The sequence below is a fragment of the Accipiter gentilis genome, chromosome 28 (assembly GCF_929443795.1).
Source record: "Accipiter gentilis chromosome 28, bAccGen1.1, whole genome shotgun sequence".
NCBI lineage: Eukaryota > Metazoa > Chordata > Aves > Accipitriformes > Accipitridae > Astur > Astur gentilis.
This window is the reverse complement of record NC_064907.1, coordinates 21,462,019-21,487,420: the sequence shown is the minus strand read 5'-3', so window position 1 is coordinate 21,487,420 and position 25,402 is coordinate 21,462,019. Positions and strand designations below refer to the sequence as shown.

Below are 25,402 nucleotides of genomic sequence, written 5' to 3'. Positions count from 1 at the left end.
AACCCCGCTCGTGGATTTATTGAATGCTGCTCGTGGATTTATTGAATGCCACAGAGGGAGGGGGGCAAGGCAGCCAACTCGGGACGTGATTTGGCGTCTCCCTCTTCACACCACCTTGTTGCAGATGGTGCCCAGCTCCTCGATCTCGCACTGCACCTCGTCTCCTCTCTGCGAGGGGCAGGGAGATGCTGGCAGCCCCCTGCTCGCCTTGTTCCCGGCAAGGGGGGGGGGGGGGCCCTTATGTCCCCGCTTTGCCACCCCAGCCCTATTTTGAGCCACCCACCCCCTTCCCCTCACCTTAAGAAACACGGGTGGCTTCTGAAAAGCCCCCACACCAGGAGGGGTTCCCGTCAGCAAGATGTCCCCGGGGACCAGCGTGACAAACCTGGGGCGGGGGACGGAGGCGACAGGAGCCGTCAGTTGTGGCCCCCTCCTTCCTCTGGTGCCACCGGCCCCCCCACTCCGTGCCTACCGGGAGACCCAGGTGATGAGTTTGGGTAGGCGGAAGATAAGCTGGCTGGTGCTGCTGTCCTGCATCAGCTGCCCGTTGACGCTGCAGCGGATCCTCAGGTTGTGGACATCTGTGGGGACGGAGGGGACACATCACACTGAGGTGGAGGGTAGGGGAACGGTGCTGTGGGACCCCCGCCACTGTGAACACCCCCTCTTAGGGAAAACATGGATGCTTTGGGGCAAACTCGGCACCTGCTGCCTCCTGTGTTAGCCATGAAGGAGCGTCCAGCCTGTCCCTGTCCTGTCCTCACCTGCCACCGCCTCCTTGGTGACAAGGGCCGGCCCCAGGGGACAGAAGGTGTCGAAGGTTTTCCCCAGCAGCCACTGCCTCCCGTTCCTCATCTGCCAGTCCCGGGCACTGACGTCGTTGGCCACCGTGAAGCCCACAACGTGGTCCAGGGCTGATGACTCCTGGGGTGGGGTGGGGTGACAACTGGGGTGGGGACACACACACAGACCCCACCACACCGAGGAGGGGGACGGGGCGGGGGTTACCTCAATGTGCCGCCCCTTCTTCCCGATGACGGCGGCCAGCTCTACCTCCCAGTCCACCTCCTGCGGGGGGAGAAAATGGGCTGCTGGGGGGGGGGGCTCGGAGGGACTGTACCTCATGGAGGGGGGGAGACGGTGGCAGGGTGGGGGTCCCCGGGGTGCTCACGCTGCTCTCCTCTGGGTGCACGATGTCATCAAAGGGTCCGATGATGGTGCTGGGGAACTTGTTGAAGATGATGGGCTCCTTGGGGATCTTGACATTCTGCTCCAGGCAGTGGTCGCGGTAGTTGAGCCCCACGCAGATCACCTTCTCCGGGTCCCCGACGGGCGCCAGGAGCCGCACCGTCTCCCTCGGCAGCCGGTGCTGGCTGGACTCCAGCGCCCTGCGGGGCCGACAGGTCTCAGCACCGGGGCCAGATCCGGTGGTGGTAAGGGTGATGCTGGCGGGCACGAGGGGCACCCACCTTTGGGCGGCAGCCAGCCCGCTCTGGCCGCTCTCCAGGAAGGCACGCATGGAGCGGGGCAGCGCCGGCTCTGCCGCGCTCAGGTCCACCACGTTCCCCCCGGCTGCCTCCTCCAGCCCCAGCCGGGGCTCGGCCCCCCCAGCCCCCCGGAACCGCACCAGCCGCATGGCCCCCAGCAGGCGCATCTGTCACCTGTGGGCACTGGGGACCAGATCCTCAGGATCTTGCCCGGAGTGGATCCCAGCACCAGCCGTGACTCCCACCCTGGGGTGCTGAGGTCCCCCTTTGGCTGGGGCTGGATCCCTACGGCGTGGCAGGGGGCTGACGCCCTGCAGTGGGGCGAGGAGAGGCCTCATCCTGCACAGGCCCTCGGGGAGGGGGGGAAGGGACAGCTCCTGGTGCAGGAGGGGAGATCCCGGCACCAGGGGCCCGGGTGGAGGCAGAGGAGATTCCTGGGGGGGGGGCTAGATCCCAGCATAGGACAGATTGGGAGGGTGGATCCCTGCGGGGCGGAGGGGGCAGATCCCAGCACAGACCAGATCCCCAGTATGGCAGCACAAACACACGCGCCCCCCGGGCAGGGAATGGATCTCAGCGTGGCACAGATCCAGGGGAGAGGTGGGAGCAGATCACCTGCTCCCACACATCCCGGACTCTGGGGGAATCCCTGTGATCCCGCACCGCCCGGATCCCAGGGATCCCCCTGATCCTGCACAAACCCAGTCCTGGGGGATCCCTCCCCTCCTCTGATCCCACACAGCCCCGACCCTGGGGGATCCCCACCCCGATCCCACACCGTCCTGATCCCGGGGATCCCCCCCGATCCCGCTCAGCCCCAGACCCGGGGGACCCACAGGGGATTCCCCGGTCCCGGGGGGGGGGGCACAGGGGGATCCCGCTGCCACCTACGTCACGTGCCGCCGCGTCACTCCCCTCTCGGCACGCGCCGACCCCGCGCCACCCGCGTGAAGGTCGCCGGGCCGAGTCCCCGCCTCCGCCCGCGGGCCGACCAATGAGAGCGCGGCGAAAGCGGGGCCGCGCCTGCAGCACCGCCAATGAGAGCCGGCGGCGCTCGGCCACGCCTTCCCCCTCTCCCCGGGCTGGAGGGAGAGGGGAGGCGGCGTTGCTAGGATACGGGCAGCGGCCGCCATGACAGCGCCCCGCCGCCATGACAGCGCCGCCATGACGGCGCCGAGGCCGGGGCCGGCGGAGCCCCTGGCCGGGAGCGATCCGGGCCGAGGCGGGTGTTTCTCACCTTTATTTCATGGAAACACGCAGTGAGTGAGCGAGCAACAGGCGGCTGCGGAGGAGGGGGCCTGGCCGGGCCGGGGAGGGCTGGGGTAGGGGCCTGGCTGAGGCGCGGCCTGGTCTCGCCGGCCCGTTTGTGAGGACAAGAAAAGCAGATATAACTCAAATAACCCTCCCGGCCGCGTCCTGCCGCTTCGGTGAGCGAAGCCGCCTCTGCCACTGCCACCCCGGGGCTCGGGGTCGCCCTCTCCGGCCCCCCTGGGGATGTGTGCGGCCGTTCCTTCCCCCTTAGCTCCCCGGGCGGCACATTTCATCCCTAAATCATCACCAGTTCTTTTATTTAGAAAATAAACCCTCTCCTCCTGTACCGCCGGAAGGTGGGGAGCGGCCTCCCTTGTCACTGTGGATCCCCTTGAGCGATGTGGGAGGCGGAAGGGGAGAGGAGGTTCGTGTGCTTTCAGTTAACCTTCGGGAGCCGCCGTTTCACAGCTGCGATACAGAGACCCCCCTCCGCAGAGGGTCCCCTCCCAGAAGGCTTGCTTCCCGGGGAAAGGGGTCCGGGTTTGTGCTGCGGTGAGGTCTCCTGTGCCACCCAGGGCAGAGGGATCCTCATTGGGAGCGGGCTCAGCCCCCCAAAATGGGTCCAGCCGGCGGGGCGGGCATCACCAGACGCTGTGCTGGGGGGAGCTCAGGCAGACGAGCCGGCAAAGTCATCCATATCTCTTCTCGTCTCTTGTAACTAGAGTGCTGGGAGCCAGGTGGATTATTTTCTTCTTTCTTTTAACCTCTTGTTTTGACTGAAATAGTAGGAAAAAAGTTCCCCTCGGGCGCTCGCGGAGGCGCTGGCGGGGCCAAGCAGGTGGTCCTGGGTTCTAGATCACATTCTCAAAGATCTGCATGGAGCTCATGATGTCCTTGTCCTGGTTGGGGTGGGAGGGAGAGGTCAGAGCTCCCGGTCCCTCTCCTCCCATCGGCCCCGGGGTGACCAGAGCTGTCACCCCCCGTCTCTCCCAACCCCCCCCCCAGCATGTCATTTTGGGACGGGATGCAGAACGGGCTTGTGTCTCAGGCTCAAAGACCTGGCAGTGAGGAGGAGAAGGATGGCGGTGATGCCGAAGCCCACCCGGAGCTCCTCACCTTCTGGCAGGTCTCCAGGAACTCCTCAAAGGTCACCACGCCATCGCCATTCCTGTCCATCTTCTGCAAGAGAAGAGCAGGGGCTTAGTGGGGACATCCCTGTCCCCTGCAGCAGTGACAGCCCCTAGCCCGTGATACACAGTGGGTTTTGGCGGCTGCCGGGAGGGGACGAGGTGGGATGGTCTCACCTGGAAGAACAGCTCCACGTGCTCGGCGGGCGCACTGTCCCTCAGGGTGGGGTGGGTGCAGCGCCCCATCATGTCGTAGATGGACTTCATGATCTCCAGCATTTCCTAGGAGGGGACAGAGGGCGGGACTCAGGGTGACAAGAACCCTCTGAATAAGGGCACCTTTGTCCCCCTGCACCTCTATTCCACCGTCCCCATCCCTCTCTGGGTGTCCCCTGCCGTGCTCCCACCCTGCCCCGCCTCCCCCAGCCCTCGTGTGTGTCCCCTGTCCCCGTGTCACCTCCTTAGTGATGTAGCCGTCTTTATTAATATCGTAGAGGTTGAAAGCCCACTTCAGCTTCTGGTGCACTGTCCCCCGCAGCAAGATGGAGAGACCAACGACAAAATCCTGCCGGAGGAACCATGGCTGTGAGCGGAGATGTCCCATGGGTACCACTGGCTCACCCAGACCCCAGGGATGGACCTGTGTCCCCCCCGGCTCGGCTGTTTGCCCCCCTCCAATGGTGCCGCGGCGCTGCCATCAATCGCGGGATGCCCAGGGGATTTTTTTTTCCTATTGATCCCATTTCTATTCTCGCTTGTAGCTATTTTTAATCACCACGGTAAAACCGGCACCGGCCCCCCCACCAGCCACCCCTGCCGCAGTGCCTCTCCCGGCACAGGCTCCTGCCGTCGAGGAGACCGAAGATTTTGGCCGTCGCTGCTGTACCGAGCTTTTATCCCCAACCGCACGCGGGTAAGGAAGATCTGATGAATCACGCCGCTGGGCACGCTTACAGCCGGCCACGGCTCGAGGAGCACGGCGCTGGCACGGCTTTTCCCGGCGAGAAGCCGGGCATGGAGGCGGCGTGGGGACGCTCACCTGGAAGCAGAGAGCCCCATTACGGTCAGCGTCGAAGGCGTCAAATAAGAAGTGCGCGTAGGTGCTGGCGTCTGCGAGGGGAGGAAGGCGAGAGCCGGTGAAGCCCCCACCCTGGCACGCGCCGGGATCGGGATTTGGCATTTTCTCCGGATACAGTCCCCCCACCAGCACCCCCATGCTAGCCTTGGGGGTCCCCCCAACTCACCGCCTTGGGGGAAAAACTGCGAATAGATGAGCTTGAAGGTCTCCTCGTCCACGAGGCCGCTGGGACACTCCTGGGGAGGAGAGTGGGCGCCTGGTGAACCCTGGCTCCAAAATCCACCCCCCGGCCCTGGCGGTGGGGGGCCGGGGCGAGGGTCCCCCCAACACTCACATTCTTGAAGCCACGGTAGAGGGACTGCAGCTCCTTCTTGGTGAACTTCGTCTGCGCCAGCAGCTGCTCCAGCCCCTGGGGTTGGTGCCGTACGGACGAAAGCTCCAACTCGGCGTCACCGCTGTCTGCTGGGAGATGCCAGCAAAGACCCCCGTGGGGGTCCAGCAGCCTCTCCGCATCATCCCACACTTAATCCCGGGCTGTTTCCTGCCCGGATCTGACCCTGCTTAAGACCAAACCCCCCCCAACTCGGTGGCGGACCCCAAATTCCCCTCATGCCTGGAGGAAAACTGGGGAATCCCGGATTTCACATCCCGAGGGAGAAGACGGCCTTCAGAGGGTTTTCCCAGGAGCCGCCGAACCCATGCCTGCCTCCGGCAGCACATTCCCAGGGTGCAGAACATCCTGGAGCCGCCTCTCACCCCAGCCCCGCTAATGCTCCCTCCCGCCCGCGCCTGGCCTGGCAGAAGGTAATTAATAAATGATGGTTCATTAATAATTCCAGCTTGGGAAGCCCCCGCGGACCCGTTCAGTGCCGAGACGGGGATATTGGGAACTTCGGGCTGGGAAAACCGGGCCAGGGCTGGGGAGAGGCTCCGCTGTGCCTCATCGGTAGGGACACCCCGGAAAACCCTGGGGTCTCCTGGGTGCTGTTATTGGGGGGTGGGTTAACCCCCCCAGTCACTTGCCGAGCCGACTTTGCCAGGGTGTGAAGGGGCAGCGCTGAGCCCCTTCTGCCCAGCTGGGGTGGGGTTGGGATTGGGGGGCTCCAACCTCCTGTCTAAGGGGGGTTTGGGGGGTCGGTGGGGGATCGGGGGTCTCTGGTGTCGCATCTCAGGGGGGTTTCGAGGTCAATGCAGGATCTGGGGGTCCCCGGTGTCCCGTCTTCAGTGGGTTTTGGGGGTCGTTGTGGGCTCGGAGGCCCCTGATGTCCAACCTCGGGATGGTTTGGGGGTCACTGTGGGCTGGGGTGGTCCCTATCAGCCTGCCTTGGGGGTCTTAGGGGTTAACAGGGGCATGGAGACCCCCAGCATCACCCCTCCTGAGGGGTTTGGGGGTCGATGTGGACTGGGGGGTCCCCAGCATCCCCTCAGCGGGGTGTTTTGGGGGGGGGGGCTGTGCTGGAGCCAGCCCAGCCCCTCGGGGAAGGTCAGAGCAAGGCTGGGCCATGACGCGGCAAGTGCGGGGGGCAGGGCAGGGGGCTGCCAGCTCCCCCCACACCCCCAAACCCTCAAGGTTCACCCCCAAACCCTCTTCTGGGGGAGTGCCCCCCCAAAAAAGCAGGTTTTACCCCACAGTTACCATTTACAGGCCCAACAGGTCCTTTAACTGGGGTGTGGGGGGGTATGGAAAGATGGGGATACCCCAAGATGAGGTTGGGGGGCTGAAAATAAATAAATTAATTAAAATTAATGAAGGGGAGGGGGGTTACGGACACGGGGTTACCTTCCACGGAGATGGGCTCCAGGATGCCGAACTGCTTGAGGACGGCGATGAAGAGGAGGATGACCACGGCCACGGCGCACAGCTCCATGCCCTGGATGCCCATGGCCGGCGGGGGGGGCCCACAACCGGCGTTGGGGTGTCCTCTCCTGTGTGTGTGTGCAGGGGGGTGTGTGTGGTTTTTCACCCCCCACCCCCCCGCCCCAAAAAGTGGGGCACCCCGGGGTGGGGGTGAGGGTGTCGGCGGGCGGGTGCCGTCCCAGTGAGCGCTGGGGCGGCTGCAGCGGGGCCGGCCTGCGCCCTCCCTCCTGCCCTCCTCCCTTGGCACGCACCCACGGCCCCCCCCATTGCGATCTTTTTTTTTTCCCCGTGTTTATTTATTTTATTTTTTTTTTAATATCACGCTCCCCACATCCCCACCAACAGCAGCACCCATGGGTGCCCCCTTCACCCCAGCATCTAAAACCAGGAGGGGTCCCAAACCAGCACGGGCCTTAAAATTGGGAAATTAAAAAAAAAAAATAAATGAAGGTTGTTTTGGGCTCTCCCCCCGGGTGGAGGAAGGCGGCACTGACCCCCCCCACAGCCTTGTTGCCCCTTGGGGGGGTTTTAGAACTTGCCGTGGGAGGCAATTAACGGCGGGGATGGCTAACGAGCGGCGTGGGGATCGATGGGGATGAGTAAGCAGCCGAGCCCTGACAGGGCTCCTCGGGGCGGGAGAAGCAGGGGGGAAACTGAGGCCGGGGGAGGTGGGGGGGCTGTCCCTGGCCCCACCCCCCCCGGGGGTGTCCCTGTCCCGATGGCCATCTGTCCCCACCACCCCGGGGACATCTGTCCTGGGGCGTCCCCATCCCCAAGGCACCGGGGACATCGTCCCTGCACCCCCGGGGGTATCCCTGCCCCCCCCCAAAGTGTCCCTGCCCCCCCCCCCCCCCCCGCGTTGTCCCTGTCCCCAAGACCCCGGTGACACCGTCCCTGTCCGCCCCGTCCCCGCCCCGAGCGCCTAGTGACCCCTGGGGCCGCGGAGGGGGGCGGGGCCACGCGATGGGGGCGGGGCTTCTGTCGCCCATGTGGGCGGGGCCTGTTGCTAAGGGCGGGGCTCTGGTCGCTGCGGGGGAGAGGCGCACCCATAGCCCGAGGGGAGTGGCTCAGCCGCACGCCCCGCTCCACCCCTTGCCGCCACTTCCGCTTCCGCCGCCGCGCCCGGAAGTGCTGTTCGCCGCCGCCGCTGCCATGGCCTCAAGGTTACTGCGGGTGAGCGCGGCCCTGCGGCTGCTGCCCGCCGCCTCCGCCCGCGCTGCACCTGCCCGCTGCCTCGCCGTCCCCGGTGAGCCGGGGGGGAACCGGGAGGATGCGGGAGGGGGGGCGGCGGCGGCACCACAGGGGGAACGGGGGAGGTGGCGGGGAGATTGGGGGGCGGGGCGAGGCCGCGGCTTCCCGGTCTGACGGCGGTGTCCCCGCAGGCGGCCTCGCCAGCGATGAGGAGCAGGCGACGGGGCTGGAGCGGAAGGTGCTGGAGGCCATGAACAAGGGCCTGGTGAGTGCGGGGCGGCCGGCGGGAGAGCTCGGAGCTGGGGGGGGACGGACCCCAGGGTAGGGCGGGGGGTGTGTCCTTGTTGAGGGGGGGTGATGGTCTGGGGGTGCTCCCCCGCTCACCTCCTCCCCCTCCCCGCCCCCCAGGACCCCTACAGCATGTTCCGACCGAAGCGCTACGCGGGGACCAAGGAGGACCCGAACCTCGTCCCCTCCATCAGCAACAAGCGCATCGTAGGCTGCGTCTGTAAGTGCCCCACCTCCCCCCCCCCCCCCCCCCCAACTCCCTGTGTGTCTGTCCCACCCCCCTCCCTCTGTCTGTCCCTCCATCCCATCCTCCTTTCCTCCTCACCCCCCCCCCAGGCGAAGAGGACAACAGCTGCGTCGTCTGGTTCTGGCTGCACCAGGGGGAGGCCCAGCGTTGCCCCTCCTGCGGTGCCCACTACAAGCTGATTCCCCACGAGCTGCCCCACTGAGGCCCCCACGGCTTGCAGAGGGGGAGTTGGGGGGGGGCTGCACTGACACCCCCCTCCCCTCCCTGGCACCCATGAGTGACGCCGACCCTCCCAGCACCCAGTGGGTGTCTTCTGGGCTGAGCTGAGCCACCCCGCCCCTGCCATGTGTGCCCCCCCCTATAAAGAGTTTGTGTGTGGAGACCCGGACTCTGTCTGCACTGGGGGGAGGGGGGCGCAGCACCCATGGGTGCTGGGGGGATGGGGACAGGCCTGGGGGGGTCAGAATTTAAAGGTATTGCTGTCCTTGTGAGTGGAGAGGGGGCATGGGGGGGAGGTGCTCATGACCTTGGAGCGGTATTTGGGGTGGGGGGAGCCTACCTTCACTGTCCCTCTGCCATGGGGGGGGGGCCCTGGGGTGTTGACTTTTGGGGGTCCTCCTGGTTGGGGGACTCCAGAAGTAAGGCTTGCTCGGGAGCCTGGGCGAGGGACCCACCCCCTCCCCAAAATACCCACCCACCAAAGGGGGGCTGCGTTCCCCCTGCAGACCTCAAAGAGGATCATAGTCACATGCACACACACGAGGTGTCCCCCGAAATGGAGGTCTAGGCTGCACCCCACCCCTAGCTCTACACCCTGGGGGGAGGGGCTGTCTGTGTCCATCTGTACTGGGGGAGTTACAACTGGACACAGTCCTCCAGGGTGGCCTCACCACACAGCCAAGGTGGCACCCACCAGGGCGGCAGAGGACCCCCCTGAGGTCCAGGTAGCTTCCTACACCCACCCCCCCACCCCCCCAGCATGCCACTGCCATGTCACTGCTGTGTCACCGTAGCAGGTGACAGCTTTGGTCAGGTGTGACCTCACCACGGTCGCCCCCAGCCCCTGGAGATGATCTCCAGCCCCTTCTGGGGGCTGAGGGGGGGCTGAGTGGCTGCTGGTTGCCCGGGTCCTTCTGGGTGAGCTGGGGCCTGTCCCTCCCCCGCAGGGACCTCCCGCCTCAAACGGCGTCCTCGTGGTCACAGAAACCGCCGGCGCCGCGGCCGCTCCTCGGACCCGTGGTCCCTTCTGGGTCCCGCTGGTTGAGGGGGACAGCCACCCGTGCCATGGCTGCCAGCCCGCTGAGAGGCCGCAGCTCTCCCAGCTGCTGCATCTTAGAGAAGACGCCTGCCTTGGTGGCCCCGGGGGTGGCTGTGGGGCCCCGGGAGGTGCTTAAGGGTCCCCGGTGGGTCGTGTTGCCGTCGTGTGTGTGATCCCCCCCCCGGGGAGGGCCCAGAGGCTGCCAGATCTCCAGCGTGGCGGCCCCCCCCCCCCCCCCCCCCCCCCCCCCCGTGCTACTGACGTGGTCGAGGACGTCAGGCGGGCTGGCCATGACGTCACGCGTGGCCTGGGGTGGACGGGGGGCGGGGCTCCGGGCCTCGCCGGCCGGCCCGCCCGCGGCCAATGGGGGCTGCCGGCGGCCGTTGAGTGACAGCCGGGAGCGGCGGGGCCGCGGGTGACGTCAGGGATCGGCGCTTCGGGGCGGGGCCTGGTCGGGGGCGGGGCTCCGGCGGCGGCAGAGGGCGCGCGGGGACGCGGCGGGCGGGGCCTCCCCCGCGCCACGTGACGCGGGAGGGCGGGGCGGGAAGGGCGCCCGCGGCGGCGCGGCGGAGTGCGGCGGTGACGTCACCCCTGTCGCAGAGGGGCGGGGCGGGGCGCGGGGCCGCGCGCCGGAAGCGGGGCGGCGCGCGCGGAAGGGCCGGCGCGGCGCGGGGCGGGCGGGCGGACAAGATGGCGGACGGGGACAGCGGCAGCGAGCGCGGCGGCAGCGGCAGCGGCAGCGGCGGGTTCGCGACCGCCCGCGGGGGCGGAGGAGGCGGCGGCGGCGGCGGCGGGGCCGGGTCCGGGTCCGGCGGGGGGTCCGGCGGCGGCGGCGGAGGGGCGGGCCCGGAGCAGGAGACGCAGGAGCTGGCCTCGAAGCGGCTGGACATCCAGAACAAGCGGTTCTACCTGGACGTCAAGCAGAACGCCAAGGGCCGCTTCCTCAAGATCGCCGAGGTGGGGGCGGGCGGCTCCAAGAGCCGCCTCACGCTCTCCATGGCGGTGGCCGCCGAGTTCCGCGACTACCTGGGCGACTTCATCGAGCACTACGCCCAGCTGGGCCCCTCCAGCCCCGAGCAGCTGGCCCAGGCCGCCGGCCCCCCCGGCGAGGACGGCGCCGGCCCCGGCCCCCGCCGCGCCCTCAAGAGCGAGTTCCTGGTGCGGGAGAACCGCAAGTACTACCTGGACCTGAAGGAGAACCAACGCGGGCGCTTCCTCCGCATCCGCCAGACCGTCAACCGCGGCCCTGGCGGGCCGGGGGGCTTCCCGGGCGGCCCCCCCGGGCTGCAGAGCGGCCAGACCATCGCCCTGCCCGCCCAGGGCCTGATCGAGTTCCGCGACGCCCTGGCCAAGCTGATTGACGACTACGGGGGCGAGGAGGACGAGCTGGGCGGCCCCGGGGGCGGCGGGCCGGGCGGCGGGGGGCTCTACGGGGAGCTGCCCGAGGGCACATCCATCACCGTGGACTCCAAGCGCTTCTTCTTCGACGTGGGCTGCAACAAGTACGGCGTCTTCCTGCGGGTGAGTGAGGTGAAGCCGTCCTACCGCAACGCCATCACCGTCCCCTACAAGGCCTGGGCCAAGTTCGGCGGAGCCTTCTGCCGCTACGCCGAGGAGATGCGCGACATCCAGGAGCGCCAGCGGGACAAGCTCTATGACCGACGCGCCGGACCGCCGGGTCCCGGCAGCGGCAGCGGCGCCGGCGATGACTCCGACGGCGACGACGTGGACGACGACTGAGCCTCCCCCACCCTTGACCCCGCCGCCGGCCCCCCCACGACTCCCCCTTTCTCCCTTCCCCCCCTCCCCCCCCCGGGCTCCCCCCCGCAATGGGGCGAAGGGGTCCCCGAGTGCCCAGCACTCCCCTCCCCCTCCCCCCCCCCCCCACCTCCACCACCGGAGAGAGAGAAACCGGCCCGACCGTGACGCCGCCGCGTCCCTCCCTCCCTCGCACACGCCCCGCTGCCGCCGGGATGAGCCACCACCGTCCCCCTGCCACGGGGGACCTGTCACTGGCACCCTTCCCTACCCCCCCCAGCCCCGAGGACTCCCTGCTTTTTGGGGGGGCAGGGGGGGTGGAACTGCCCGGATCCTCTCTCCTCTCCCAAAGCCTGGCTCGTGCCGACATGGTGCCCCCCACCACCATCAAAACCAGCATCCTGGCACCCGTGCCGAGAGGAGCCGCCACGCGCCAAAACCCTCACTGGCAGAAGAGGAGCCGGGCACCGGGACGGGAGAGCGACGGAGCTGGCGCTTTCGAAAGCGAGAGCCGGGGTGGGGGGGCCGTATCTGGACCAATGTCCATTCTCTCTTTATTTTTCCTTTATTTTCCTTTTTTTTTTTTTCTCCCTTCCCCTTTCCAGATTTTGGTTTTTTCTCCTCCAATTTTTTTTGGGATGCAAACTGCTAAACTCCGGGCGCTCAAACTGGAACCTGCACCCAAGCCAGCGCAAAGCTGGCAGGTTCCCGAAAATTAAGGAATTAAGGAAGACTTTCTTGGTTTTGACAATTTATTACTGTCCCTGTGTCGTCCCCCACCCCCCCGGTTTTTCCTCTGGCTGTGGGGGGGTCACAGAGACAGGCAGGTTCACGCAGGCACAAAGCACAAGGAAAGCTCAACGGGGCGCAAGATCTTCCCCTTCTCTCCAAATAAGGCGGCCTCCGGCGAACGCCGGCTCCATACCGGGAAGGCCCGGCCAGGTTTCCTTCCCTTTTACCGTTTCGCCGGCACAACTGGCACCGAAGGCAGCGCCACCGGGACCCTTGGGCGCCAAAATCCGCCCCTTCTCCTCTTCACCTGGATTTTATTTTTCTTTAGCAAAACCAACTTGCCGCCGTTCCCCAGTACCTGACGCCGGCAGAGATGACGGTGGCGGCTCGGTGGCACCAGTGGGACTCTGCACCCCGGCGGCTGGGGCCTTCAGTATTGGCGTTTTGGGGGGGTTTGGGGTGGGTTTTTTCCTCTTTTTTCCTTTTTTTTTTTTTTTTTTTTTTTTTTTTTTTTTTAAAGCACCTGGTCATACCAGCAGGGACTGGCTCTGCCGCCTCGGCCAGTGCGCCGGAGCCAGTGGCTCCCTCCAGCCATCGCCTCTTGTATTAAATGGATTTTTCCACTCTCAAATGGTCTTTTTTTTTCTTTTTTCTTTTTTTTTCTTTTTTTTGCTAAATTGGGTCAATCCTGCCCTTTCCCAAAAGGTATTTTTTTAGCCATGTTATCCCAGGAACTCTGAAGTGACCGGGGTTCGTCGCTCTTCATTCCAAAGTTTCAAGGTCTTCTTGTCCAACGGCTTCTCCAGTTTTAGGACTTGTTTTAAATTAATATTTTTTCTGCTTATTTTTTGGGAGCCTGTGCCCGCCTGCCCTCCGATCTCAGCTGCCTCCTTAATTTATTGTCGCGGATCCTGGCGTCTCCCTCTCTCCGCTCGCTCCGTATTTATTGGGAAGCGAGGTACGGCTGGCAGCGACTCATCTTCGCGAGGCAGGAGCAGGGGGACAGACGCCAACTCCATCCCCCTCCTCGCCCCAAATCCCAGCAGAGCCCCGGGGGATGTCGTCTGTCCGTCCGTCCGTCCTGCAAACCCTATCCCGCCCTTTCCCGCCTCCGTAGCTCTTTTTAAAGGGATTTTTAAGGCGAATTTCTTCCGTTTATCCTGTTTTTAATTCTTCTCCGTCGCAAAGGACTGGGTTTCCTCACTCACACGGGAGCAATAGTCTTTTATCTCGATGTCCGAACCGCGTCCGTACTGTATTTTGTACCCTAAGGCAGCTCTTTCCAGTGACGTCCTGCTGTATCCACCCATCCGTCTATTTTTTGTGTTCGCGCGCCTTCAGTTCTTTGCCGCGGAGAAAAAAATGACAAAACGCCGCCTGGAAGGCTCCGGATCGGGGGAGATGGCGGCCACCGCTCAGCCGCTGGGGGGGACGCCTGGCTCCACGGTGATGGACTTGCCAGCGTTCAGCTGCCAGGAGCCGGTTGCGAAGACGCAGGCGGTACCTCTCCTTTTATTTTTGAAGAGGATGAGATATATATATATATATATATATAAAAAAAAATATATATATATTCTTTTTTTCCTTTTTTTTTTTTTTTGGCTGAATTGCGGTAATTTAGCCTTAACCTTTCTACGCTGGGGTAACGGCGGGGTCACTGCCAGCCCGTCTCGGCTCTCAGTAGCCACCTAGGAAATACATGGAAGAGGAAAAAAGGCAAATAATGCCAAAAAAAAAAAAAAAATCATAACAACCGTAAAAACGGGACCCAGTGCTGCAGCCGGCGTTCGCTTTGGCAACCAGAACCCTTTCTCCTGCGGGAGAAGCAATGTATCTATGTACAGAAACCTTCCGCAGCTCCATTTGACCTTCCAGCAAACGGGTGAGAAGAGCAGAGCGCGTCGGGGGAAGAAATCTCGCAGAAAAAAAAAAACCAACAAAAAACCATAAACAAAAACCCCATCCAAAAAAAAAAAAGATAAAAATCAGAAAGAAAAAAAAAAGGTTTTTTAACCTGCCAGTGGCTGGCAAGAGCAATTCGGAGAGGTGGGCAGACACACCTCAGGTGTGAGCGAGGACTCGGGTGGTTTCTGTGAGGGGGGAGATGGGTTTTTTTGGTGAGTTTTGGGGTTTGGGGTTTTTTTTTTCCTTTACTTTAGCCTGTGGACGCCGGGCTGGGGCTGCTGAGAGGGGGGAGCTGGCAGGGAGCCCCCCCTCCCTCCCCGCACACACATGTGTGCTGCCCAGGATCAGGCAGAGCGTTTCCCCGAGGAAAGCAGGACGACGGTTACGCCGAAGCCGGGCTCCTGCCCGCGCTGGAATCTCTCCACAGACCAGACCTTGCCGAAAACGCCTGCCCATAGCCGGGGCGCTGGGAATTCAGTGGCGAGGCAGCGGTGCACGCAGCAGGTCGGAGGGTTTGATTGTTCCCTTATATATATATATATGTATATACACATCTCCGCGCGTGTGTGTATATATATGAGATTTGGTTGGGGGTTTTTTTGGTTTGGATTCTGTAGAAAATGGGCAAATTGCTTTTTTTGTTTGTTTGGGTTTTTTTAACCGGAAGGGGGGAAAAATATTCCAAATTCTTGGAGCTTCCAGATTTCTGTTGCCCCAGAAGGGATGGGTTGAGAGCACGACTATCGCTGTACAAAATAGAAATCGTGTATATCTTGTATAGCGCCCCAAAATCGATGTAAATACCCAAAATGTCCGGGCTGAGAGCCGGGAGCCGTCAGCGGCTCTGTTAAAAGTTAAAAACTGCTTCAATTTTTTTTCCCCCTCAAGAGAAAAATATGGAAGAAAATCAGAATTATCCTGCCTTGTTTCCAGCTGTTTTGGGGTCACAGGCACGAGAATCCCCTCCTGGTCCCTCGCTGCCGGCAGAGGATGAACCAGGGGGAGGCGACCAGTCCCCGGGGCTGCCATGCCGGGGAGAGCAGCAGTTTCTCTTGTTGGTGATAAAACAAAACAAACCCCCCTTGCCGGCTTCTCTTGTAAAAAAGAAAAAAGTTTAAAAAAAAAAAAAACAAAAAAGAAAAAAAAAAAGAAAAAAAAAAAAGAAGCGTGAGCGAGTGATGACGGTACTTGAGCTGATGCACAAGGAATCTCTCAGCAGATATTTGCCACTGCGCTTGCTGGGAGAGGGTTCCCAATGGGAAATCTGAACCGGCTCGGCGTCGCGGCGGCTCGCTGGCGTCTCCATGGATGCTCCGAGAGATGTTCCACATAGGGTGAGGCTCAGCTGCAGGCGCTGTCGCCCTCCTCTTCCTCGCGGAGCCGGTTGAGCCGGCGGTGCCTGTGCCAAGCAGAGCGGGCGTTTGGTGCGTCGGCGTGAGATCCCGAATCCAGGTGCCAGAACGGATCTTGGATCAAGCCAAGATGGAGAGGGATGGCTGGCAAAGAGCATGGCACCGGCGGCGGTGGCTTCTCGCCACTGCAGTGGCGACCATCAGGCTGGCGGTTGTAGGCGAGACCTCGGAGTCCCTGCACCGGCGTCTCTCTGGCACTGCGCTCGGCATCTGCTCCCGCCAGAGGCGGTTTGTGGTTGCTGGTGGCATCGAGGCCTCAAAACCACGGCGTTACCGGCGCGCAGGAGAGGCCCTGGGGATTTCTGGCCTCGGAGCAGCACCGATGCCGACGCAGCGGCCGAGAGCGGGTCCAGCACGGGTGGCTCTCCCATCCCTGGCACGTGTTTCACCCCAGGCAGAGGTGGAAACGTGCCAGCCAGTTGGTAAAGCATCGGCATGGGAGAGAGCCGGATCCTCCTCCGAAAGCCACCGGCGCCGGGACTGGCTTCGGCCAATATCTGCTGAGAGACCAAAACGTTCACCCCGAAGTACCTTGACGAAAGAAGAAAGTTTTATTCCTCTTATTTTTTTAATGAAAGAAAAACAAAAAATAAAGCAAACCATGCACTTTAGGCGGCCCAGCGCGGGGCTGCCGGCGCCCGGGGGGGTCCTGTCCCCCCCCCTCCCTTCCTCTGCGGCCGGCGGGGCAGCTTCGGGAGACGCCGGGGAGCGGCCGGCGGTTGCCGAAGGCAGGTCCTGGATTTTACCACTAGCAAAGATGACGCCCGACGTGACGAACTCCTCATGCTAGCGAGCACTCCTTACCGTAGCAGATTTTTGCAAATGGAGTTTTACAAGTCTATATTTAAAGAATTGTATGTTTGTAACAAATAAAAAGTATGCGGAAAAGTGAATGAAAAACCCATCCCGGCCCCGTCTCGCTCCTTGGGAGGGGATCCCCAACTGTCCCTAGGCAGGAGGGTCTCACCAGTGCCACCGTCTTGGTAAGTGATGGGGTGGGCAGGGGCAGCAGGGGCGTTGTGGGGGTGTCTTGGGGACCTTCGGGGCTCTGGGGGGGAACACACAGGTGTCCCGAGGGTTTGGGGTGGCACAGGGGGCACACAGGGTCCCCAGCACGGGCGTGTTGAGGGGCCACCTTGTCCCCAAGCAGGGCCCTGTCCCCAGACGGGGTGCCCGGAGCCAGGGCAGCTGCGGGGAGCACCGCAGGGAGCTGGGGGGCACTTGGGGGTGCAAGGGATTGGCACCGTGGGGAGGGAGGAGGGTTTGGCACGGCACATGCGTGTTGCGTGCGTCAGAGCTCACACACGCGCGCTGGTGTGCACAGACTGGCCCGGCAAGCCACGAACACCGTGTGCACGGTTGCATGGCGTGTGAGCAGGTGTGTGTAAGGCATGCGTGGCCTGCACAAGGCGTGTGCGCCGTGCACTCAGCTGCGTGGCGCGTTCGCCACCATGTGCACAGCGTGTGGCCTGTGCCGGGCAGGGCGTCGGCAATCCCATGCCGCCCCCAGCAGCGAGGTGGCCCGCGTCTGGCCAGCGTGCGGTGACGCAGGCGCCGCAGCCCGCGCCGCATTTAGCTCTGCGGCTCCCTGCGGGCACGGGCTCATCTGAGGACACGAGCGGGAGCCGCCTGCGCATGAGCCGCTGCTGCCCGCCGCGGCACCGCAAACCCGCCACCACCGCCGCCGCCTGCCCCCGACGCCACAGGCAGCCAGGGCCTGGCCTGACCCCGTCCCTGGCGGGGGGGGGGGGGGGGGGGGAGCAAACCCTCTCCAACCAGGATCCCTCACCCCTCGGGGAGCAGCTGGCGGTGTCCCTGGGGACCCCGTCCCTCACGTCCCCCGGATGCCGGGGTGGGCAGCTGCTCCGGCCCTCCCCGAACGGAACCGGGGGGGCTGTCGGGGGACAGCTGGGGGGGCCTGGATACACAGCAGTTGCTGCCTGTGGGGCAGGTGCAGGCAGCATTCCTTCCAAGGGGGGAGCAGGAGCAGCTGCGGGGCCAGGGAGGAGCTCAGGGCCCCAACCAGGGTCACGCAGGCACCCCCCACGGCAGCTGCAGCGAGGAGCAGGCCCCCCCCCCCCCCCCCCCGCCTGGCACTGGAGGGAAACTGAGGCACAGGGTAGGGCGTGAGCCAAGGCATCCGGGACACCCAGGGTGGGACAGTGACAGGGCAAAGGCGCCTTCCTTGTCCCTCTCATCTCCTCCTCCTCCCCAGCCTGGCGCTCCCCTACCTGGGGCAGGGCAGGCTCGGGAGCTCCTTCCACCATCCCCTGGCAGGGGCTGCGCCACGCAGGACCTTAACGCGCCCAAAGCTGCTCCTTTGTTAAGCCATCGATGACTTTGTTAAGCCATCGACCCTCGCTCTTTAAAATCCAAATTTTCTCCTATATAATCAACCCTGTCATGTAAATCGGGTTGAGTTTGATGCTGGAATGGGCTTATCCTGAGAAATTCAAGGTTTTATTTCCCGTGACACACTCTTCCCTAGCACACCCCCAACCCTCCCCATCCTGTGACAGTCTGGACCAGGAATTTTTGGGGCTTTTTTTGGCCATATTTTATCCCTGCTGTTACCAACGTCCATCCCTTTTCCTTCTCAATGTCCCCGTGTCATGAGCCCCGGCTCAAATCCCTCCCCCGGGGCTGAGGGGACAGTCTGTGTTACCTCACTGCCACTGCCCTTCTTACCCTACAGGAGGGGCAGGAGCAGCCTTTATTTCTGCATTTCCTGAAAAACATACGGGGAAGGACTCAGAGCCACCACCGGGCCTCAGCATCACCTGGGAAGGATTCCCCCCACCTCGGTGGTGCGCGTGCCGGCAGCCGCCTCCTCCGGGCACTGAGCTGGCACAGGCAGTGGCCGGGCTGGGCCGAGCGCAGCGGTTTATAAGCGAGGTTTAAGTCTTTCTAGGCTGCGCCTCAGACCCAAGCCCTTCAGTCGGCTGTGGAGGTGATGACAGGGCCTGGGCTGGGCGGGGAGTGGGTGGGAAGCTCCCTCCACCCCCGGGCGGAGGGGAGAAGTGGGGCGGCGATACCGGGGGTGTACGGAGCGGTCCTAAGGCCTACAGAGGCCGCGGGCCCCTGGCCCTGTCAGGAGCCGAGCCCCGGTTCCCGGGGAGACCCCGGCCCACGACCGGGGAGACCCGGCGGGACCCGCGAACGGCCCGGACGGGGACGGGGACCCGCCTGGAACGGTGGCGGAGCCGGGCGAACGCCCCACCGCCGCCCCACTCCCCTCAGCGCCGCATCCGCCCCCTCCCCCTCTCCGCGCAAACAAACAACACCGGGGGCGGGGGGAGAGACTGGGCGGGAAAGGCTTCTCTCCTTCCATTGGCTATGCGAGCTGTCTGTCTGCCCGGCCCCGCCTCTCGCGGGACAGCCGGCTCTTTCGATTGGTAGGCGATCACGTCACTCCGCTGCACCGCCCACCGGCTCGGGGCCGCCGGGCACGCCCCCCGCCCTCACCCCTGCGTGCCGTGTGCAAAGGAAAAACAGCCGTTAAACGGGCCGCGGGGCGGAGCCAGTGAGGGGGCAAGAAGCGGAGCCTGGATTGGCGGTAGTCGGATGTTCAAACTAGTATGGGACGCCTTGATTGGCTTGGGGCCGCCGCGGCAGGCCGGGCTCCCTCCTCGCGCTCGGGCGGGTTATTGTCTGGCGGCTCCTGAGGCGGCTCCAGCGCGGACTCGGGACCGGAGCTCAGGCGGCGGCGGCGGCACTATGGTGAGGGGCGGGGGCGGCGGCCGGGCTCGGTCCGGCTCCTCTGGGGGCTCCGGGACCGGTAGCGGAGCCGGTGGGAGGCCGAGGCCGGGACGTTCCGCTTCCCCGCTGGGCTGGGGCGGCTGGCCGCAGGCCCGGAGGTGACAGGGCCGTCCGGCGGGGGCCGGAGCCGCCGCTGTCAGCGGGGACCCGGGGTCGGGCATCGGCTGCCGTTCCTCTCGGCGAAAGACCGGGGCCGCGGAGGCGGGGGGGGGGGTGGTGGGGGTTGGGAGGGGGGAAACGGGCGGTTCCTGTGCCGGGTTCTGTCACCGATCCGTGACCTTGGGCACGGTGCCGCTCCCTGCCCTTCCCGCGGGGCTCCCCCGGCAGCCTCCCGTTGACCGGGCGCCTGGAAATGCGCCGAAACCCGCTTTGGTCCGCTGTCCCTCCCCCCCCCCCCCCAATACCCCCCTCCCAGCCCCACGGTCCCCGGGGCCGCCGCCGTTGTGTAACCGAAGCTTCTCGCCGACGAGGCCCCTCGGGAGAGGATTCGTGCCGCTTCACGAAAAGCCGGCCCCGCCGATCGGGCCGGAGGGAGAGCGAGCGCTGGAGCTGGTGACTCCCTTGTGCTGTCAAAGCTTTCCCGGGGAGGCTGGGAGACACCGTGACTGCTTCTGTTTCATCGGCTTTTGGAGGGAAACTGCCTCTTTAGAGCTACTTTCCGTGCTTAATATATTTTAAAAGTTGATTGTGTAGTAAGGAACTGACTGTCAGGGGTGTAAAATGCGTCCGAGTGGCCTGAAGGATGTCTGTCAAGCGGCCTGGCTACCTTGCCCAGGTAGCCCCTTCCCCAAGGAGCACTGGATTTCCATAGTTTAGATTCTAACTGACATCTCTGTGCACGTTGGCTTTCGGCAGAGTCTGATTCCGTGGCAACAGTGGCGGGAGAAGGTTGGGGTTTAATCCTTCCTGATGCCTTCTTCGTGTGGCTTGGGGTCTGAAAGTTGTGGAAGTCACGGTTGCAGGGTCTGTAACTGTCGGTTAGGATACAGAGGAGAGGAGGTTCCCAGGCGGGAGATAAGGGCCCCAGGTTGCTGAGGGTTGACGTGGAAACGCTTTGAGATTATGCAACCCTTGCGGAGGGTATCTCGGGACTTGTGGCAATAGATAAAAAGTTGCTTTTTGAAGTATTTTAGTCGTGTTTGAAGCAACAAGAAAAAAAAAAAAAAGTCGTTTGCCTGCTGTGAGAGATCCAGTGTGTTAAATCTGGTGGGGTTTTGGTATGGGAATGTGCTTTCAGCGAGTGACTTCTGTGGGGAGAAGGGAAGGAGACGTCGCATTCCTGTGCCTGTCAGCACGGTCCCCTCCAGATGAAGAATCGAATCACTGCTGTTTCTGACCCAATGTAGCCCCTGTAAGCGCTGCTTTCCGAGGAGGAGAAGAAGATCTGCGTGCTGTGAACGCTGTGTTTGTCAAGGAGCCCTCGTTCCTCCGCTGGGACTGCGGCCGGGAGGGGGATGAGCTTCCGCAGGGAGCCGGTGGCGGCTCAGCTGTGGGAAACTGTTGTGGCGTTTCCTCCGCAAACCCAGCGGGTTTTGACGTTGGTGAAGATGGAGACAATCCTCAGTACTTCCGCTGTGAGACTTTTCTTCCCTCTTTTTAGTCAAATATCGTGTAAAGAGCCATCAGCTGGGCAGCTGACGCCTGGAAAACTTGACGGAGTAATGGGAAAGTTCACAGCTGGCTGATAAAAGCCCTCAGTGTGAACAGCTAGGGCTTTTCCCAGAGCTGCCTTTTATTTCTAGAGCAAGGAAATATCCCCAAATCCCCCTTCCTGATTTTTTAAGTTTTACTGAATGATGTTTTCTACTGATAAAAGTAACTCCTGATGCTTCACTGCAGTGAAGGCAGCGTCAAGTCGGCGCTTCAAAGCGATTCTAGACACGTCTCCAAGTCATCCCTCAGCCGCTCTCCTAACAAACAAGAGCCAACTGCTTCTACAGACACTCCTGTCTGGGAGTCGGCTGCCAAAACACCGAGTGGGTTTGCCAGGTGCCAGCATTCCCACAGCTGGATCACCGCTGGCAGGCTTGGGGAAGAACCCACCTGTGCTCGGTGCCGCGGGATGCCGGCCTGGCTCTCCTCTCACCTCCAGATTAAATATTTCCCCCTTTAAACTGGGCTGGCGCTCCCCAGCTGGTGCAAGCGCATGGTGTTAACTCCCACCTCGCTGGGACGGGACGTGGATCTTGGATATTCCCGTGTTAAGCTGGTGTCTTATTTTAAGGATTAATGCGCTCTATTAGCGTCACCTCTGTCTCCTGAGTATCTCTGGATCCTGCGGTTTCTCCTAAATGAGTGGGAAGGCCTGGTGGCAGCTTTCAGCTCCCTCACAGTAAGCCATAATTCCTTCTTTTAGAAGGGGATGGGGATTGTGGGAATCAATATGTGATGTAAAAATAGGGATTACCAGTATCCAGCGTGTTTTAGGGTCCCGCTTTCCCTCTGCAGTTCTCCACTCATCGTGGGCTGGGAGACTTAATTTTGCGGGTTATAGTTTCTGTTGTTTCTTAAAAGGACCAGATTTTGGGTTGGTAACGTGGTTTTTCATGTGGAGGGCGCAGGTTCTTTCTGACTGGCCTGCTGCGTCCGTCTGCTGCTCTTCATTAGAAATGGCTCTCGTTAGCTGTTAGTGACATCACGGTTTCTTTCAATATCCCTTGAATCGATCAATTTTCTTAAGGTGGATGTGAGAGAGCCTGGCAAACCCACCTTTAGTTCTTCCTCATTTCTTGGTGGCTTCCAAACTCTTGCACTTTGGGGTTTCAGCCGCCCCCTACAATGTGATATTTTATTAAATCTGTGATTTCTGGGGCTCCCTGATGATTTTCCGCTCCGGAGCAGGAAGGGGATTGCCCTTGAATTCCACAGGCCTGGGCTGCAAATTCCTATGTACAGAAACAGCATCCTGCCATGCGACCTGTGTCAGCGCATGCCTTCAGAGCAGAGCAAACGAGTCTGAAGTCAAACCATTCTCACAACTGCTGGAAGAAAAACCCAACCAACAAACCAACAACCAAACCACCAAACCAAACGGGTTCTTTCGGCTGGTTTTCCCGCCGTTTGGCATTTACTGGAAAATAATGGGAATAGCAGTAGCAGGAAATGAGAGAGGGAGACGCCCGGGGCGATAAAGCAGCTGCTGCACCCCTCAAGCCCCCACCTTGTCCCCTTGAATTCACCTCAGTTTGGGTTGTTCGAGAGGCCACAAGTTTCCTGCAGTGCCAGAGAGCGTGCTTGCCTCTGGATGACAGTGCAGCAGGTCTCTCTGGCTTTATTAAGATTAATTAATAGGTGCGTTTCTCTCTTGCAGGCTGGTGGTAAGGCGGGGAAGGACAGCGGGAAGGCCAAGGCGAAGGCGGTGTCGCGCTCACAGAGAGCCGGGCTGCAGGTGAGGCACAGCGGCGCCCACTGGTTCCCCAATCTCATCATAAAATGTGAATTTCTGAGTAAAACCTCCACTTCCTGATGGGCAGGTTGCCCCAAACCGTTTTCTTTTATTTTTCTTTTTTGGGTAAAAACTTAATGTTTTTGTGTCATCATCATGGAGGGACAAGGACCACGGGGGCTGTTTGCTCCCAACTGTGTCCTGACTTGGGCAGGATCCGTCTCTCCTACAGAGAGGGTGTGAGGATTCATTTGGATGATTATGATTGAATCCCATGGAGAAAAGTGCGGGGAGGATCTGGCTTTGTGTCTCCCTCAGCCATGCCCTCGTTAAAACTCACGCTAACGTCAGTAACGTCATTCTAGGAGCTCCTGGAAGCCATAGACACGCAGGGTGGGGAGTCGCTTGGGGCCTATGGCGTATAGGGGGGCTATAGGCATTAAGGAGGTGTTGATTGCTCCCACCCCAGTTCCCAGTGGGCCGGATCCACAGACACCTGAAGACTCGCACGACCAGTCACGGGCGAGTGGGTGCTACCGCTGCAGTCTACAGCGCCGCCATCCTCGAGTACCTCACTGCCGAGGTAGGTCCCCACGCTTTGCCTTCCTCTATTTAAAAAAAACAAACCAAACCAAAATATAAATAAAATAAATTTAAAAAAAAAATAAATCCTGCGTCCCTCGGGATCCCGAGTGTCTTCCCGATTTCTTGGCAGGTGCTGGAGCTGGCGGGGAATGCTTCGAAGGATCTCAAAGTCAAGCGGATCACTCCCCGTCACTTGCAGCTGGCGATCCGTGGCGATGAAGAGTTGGATTCCCTGATCAAAGCCACCATTGCCGGTGGAGGTGGGTATCATCCTTGCTGTCCCCTTCCCTCATTCCTGTCCCTAACTGGGAATTTTAGTGAGAAGGGGGGGTGGAAGAATACAGGAAAACACATGGGAATTTGGCATAAATACCAGGGGAAGTATCTGATGGGAATCCTTCTCTCTGCAGGTGTTATCCCCCACATCCACAAGTCTCTGATTGGGAAGAAGGGACAACAAAAAACGGCGTAGAGAGGAGGAAAAAAAAAAAAAAAAAAAAAAGCAGCCGTCTCCCTCCCGTCATCGTACTGTACCTAGGACAGAAGAAATCTTGGGGATACGTGGAAATTTTTTTAAGTCATAGTTCAAAGGAAGAGCATAGACAATTGACTGTAGAGAGGAGAAAACATTGGTATGGGCTTTAGATTTAAAGTTTGACACAAAGTTGTACCTTGCCAGGCGGCAGCAGTCGGGGTGGGGGGGGCGAGGGGCTCGGCTGCTCCCCTGGGTTTTATACAAAAATGGAAAGGATAAACCATTTTTTACAAAAAAAAAAAAAAACCCAAACCCACGCCTCTCCTGTGGTGTTGGCGTGGGGGAGGAAGGCTGGGGGGGGAAGGGGGGGGGGGGGCTGGTGGGGCGGGGGTTAGTGTAGGGGGAAGATGATAGCCGGGGCTGAGCGGTGGGTCCCGCGCGAAATGCAGACTTGTCCCCGCCCCCTATGTAAATACACCCTTAGCTGCGCTGCCCCCGCCCCCCTATGCAAGTAGGCGTGGGAGGGGCGGGGCGTGCCGCCAGGGTTCCGCCCCCCTGGCCCCACATGGCCGGGGCTCCCCCGTGGGCCGGGCCCCGCCTCTGGTGGCACTGAGGCACCGCTGTCCGTCTGTCCTGGGTATCAGGGTCCCGGCTGTCTGTCTGTCCTGGATGTCCATATGACCGGTCTCTGTGGGTCCTGGGGGTGTCTGTCTGTCTGTCCTGGGCAGGTGGGTGCCAGGTGTCTGTCTGTCCTGGGTATCAGGGTCCTGGCTGGCTGGCTGTACAGGGTGTCTGTCTGACTTGCCTCTGTGGGTCCTGGGGGTGTCCCATGTGCCCCACAGGCAGGTGGGTGCCAGGTGTCTGTCCTGGGCGTCAGGGTGCCGTGTGTTTGTCTGTAATGGGTATCAGGGTCCCGCCTGTCTGTCTGTCCAGGGTGTCTGACCTGCTGCTGTGGGTCCTGGGGGTGTCCCATTTGCCACGGGCAGGTGGGTGCCAGGTGTCCGTCCATCCTGGCCACGCAGGTCCTTGCCCAGCCTGTCCATCCAGGCTCCCGGGGAGCCCCATCCTGGCACACCCCATGCCCCAGGGAGACGCTGGCGCCAGCAGCCGCATCCCGGGGCTCTGCATGCTGGCACCTGACCCCAGGGAGGGGCCAAGCTGCGCCTGGCCGGCAGCCGGGCAGGTGCCCGAGGCTGGAGCTGGGAAGGTTCCAGCACCGGCAACACCGACGGCTGGTTGCATCAGGCACCAAGAGGCCCCGCTGGCCCTGGGTGCTGTCCACCACCCTGCCGCGACCTCGGCTCCGTCCTACCAGGCTGCAGTGCCTCGGGCAGCCCCGGGAAGCCGGTACCGGGCAGCGGGGCTCAGCTCAGCCTGCACTGCCTTGGCCGTGGCGGTGCCGCTGCCTGTTGTCACAAGATGGCGGCAGGAGGTGTTAGGGTGGGGCAGGAGGCGTCGGGATGGGGCGGATGGGGGCGAGAGGCAGGCAGGCGGCCCGGGCAGAATGGCGGGGCGCGGGGAGCCGGTGCTGGGGAGCGGGGAGGGAAGGCGGGCGGCGGAGGCCCAAGGACCGCACAATGGCGGAGCGGCTCAGCCCGCAAGATGG

At 62.3% G+C, this 25,402-nt stretch overlaps 5 protein-coding genes across 6 annotated transcripts; 3 read left to right on the top strand and 2 right to left on the bottom strand.

Annotated features, from left to right (window-relative positions):
* Positions 1-11: 11 nt before the first annotated feature.
* On the bottom strand, positions 12-2,441 carry LOC126051632 (fumarylacetoacetate hydrolase domain-containing protein 2-like). 2 transcript variants are annotated; one of them, XM_049831116.1, is made up of 8 exons: positions 2,375-2,441; positions 1,470-1,661; positions 1,172-1,388; positions 1,009-1,068; positions 765-924; positions 473-581; positions 298-385; positions 12-168 (listed from the first exon to the last, which is right to left on the bottom strand). In XM_049831116.1, exons 2-8 carry the CDS (start codon positions 1,652-1,654, stop codon positions 106-108), a joined length of 882 nt encoding a protein of 293 aa, XP_049687073.1. In that variant the 5' UTR covers positions 1,655-1,661; positions 2,375-2,441; the 3' UTR covers positions 12-105. The 2 variants fall into 2 exon arrangements, with proteins under 2 accessions (XP_049687073.1, XP_049687072.1); XM_049831115.1 differs by lacking the exon at positions 2,375-2,441 and having other exon boundaries at positions 1,470-2,258.
* A 1,077-nt stretch (positions 2,442-3,518) lies between these two features.
* Positions 3,519-7,014, bottom strand: KCNIP3 (potassium voltage-gated channel interacting protein 3). The gene is made up of 8 exons (XM_049831127.1): positions 6,724-7,014; positions 5,278-5,402; positions 5,110-5,179; positions 4,905-4,975; positions 4,323-4,430; positions 4,043-4,147; positions 3,855-3,917; positions 3,519-3,637 (listed from the first exon to the last, which is right to left on the bottom strand). Exons 1-8 carry the CDS (start codon positions 6,824-6,826, stop codon positions 3,590-3,592), a joined length of 693 nt encoding a protein of 230 aa, XP_049687084.1. The 5' UTR covers positions 6,827-7,014; the 3' UTR covers positions 3,519-3,589.
* Positions 7,015-7,904: 890 nt separating this feature from the next.
* On the top strand, positions 7,905-8,909 carry LOC126051636 (cytochrome c oxidase subunit 5B, mitochondrial). The gene is made up of 4 exons (XM_049831125.1): positions 7,905-8,047; positions 8,184-8,257; positions 8,401-8,500; positions 8,617-8,909. Exons 1-4 carry the CDS (start codon positions 7,954-7,956, stop codon positions 8,727-8,729), a joined length of 381 nt encoding a protein of 126 aa, XP_049687082.1. The 5' UTR covers positions 7,905-7,953; the 3' UTR covers positions 8,730-8,909.
* Positions 8,910-10,475: 1,566 nt separating this feature from the next.
* On the top strand, positions 10,476-11,588 carry PURB (purine rich element binding protein B). Its single transcript, XM_049831114.1, has one exon. It carries the CDS (start codon positions 10,476-10,478, stop codon positions 11,523-11,525), a length of 1,050 nt encoding a protein of 349 aa, XP_049687071.1. The 3' UTR covers positions 11,526-11,588.
* A 5,501-nt stretch (positions 11,589-17,089) lies between these two features.
* On the top strand, positions 17,090-24,044 carry LOC126051850 (translation initiation factor IF-2-like). Its single transcript, XM_049831597.1, has 6 exons — positions 17,090-17,488; positions 18,992-19,312; positions 22,662-22,739; positions 23,206-23,319; positions 23,452-23,581; positions 23,732-24,044. Exons 1-6 carry the CDS (start codon positions 17,090-17,092, stop codon positions 23,791-23,793), a joined length of 1,104 nt encoding a protein of 367 aa, XP_049687554.1. The 3' UTR covers positions 23,794-24,044.
* Positions 24,045-25,402: the final 1,358 nt, after the last annotated feature.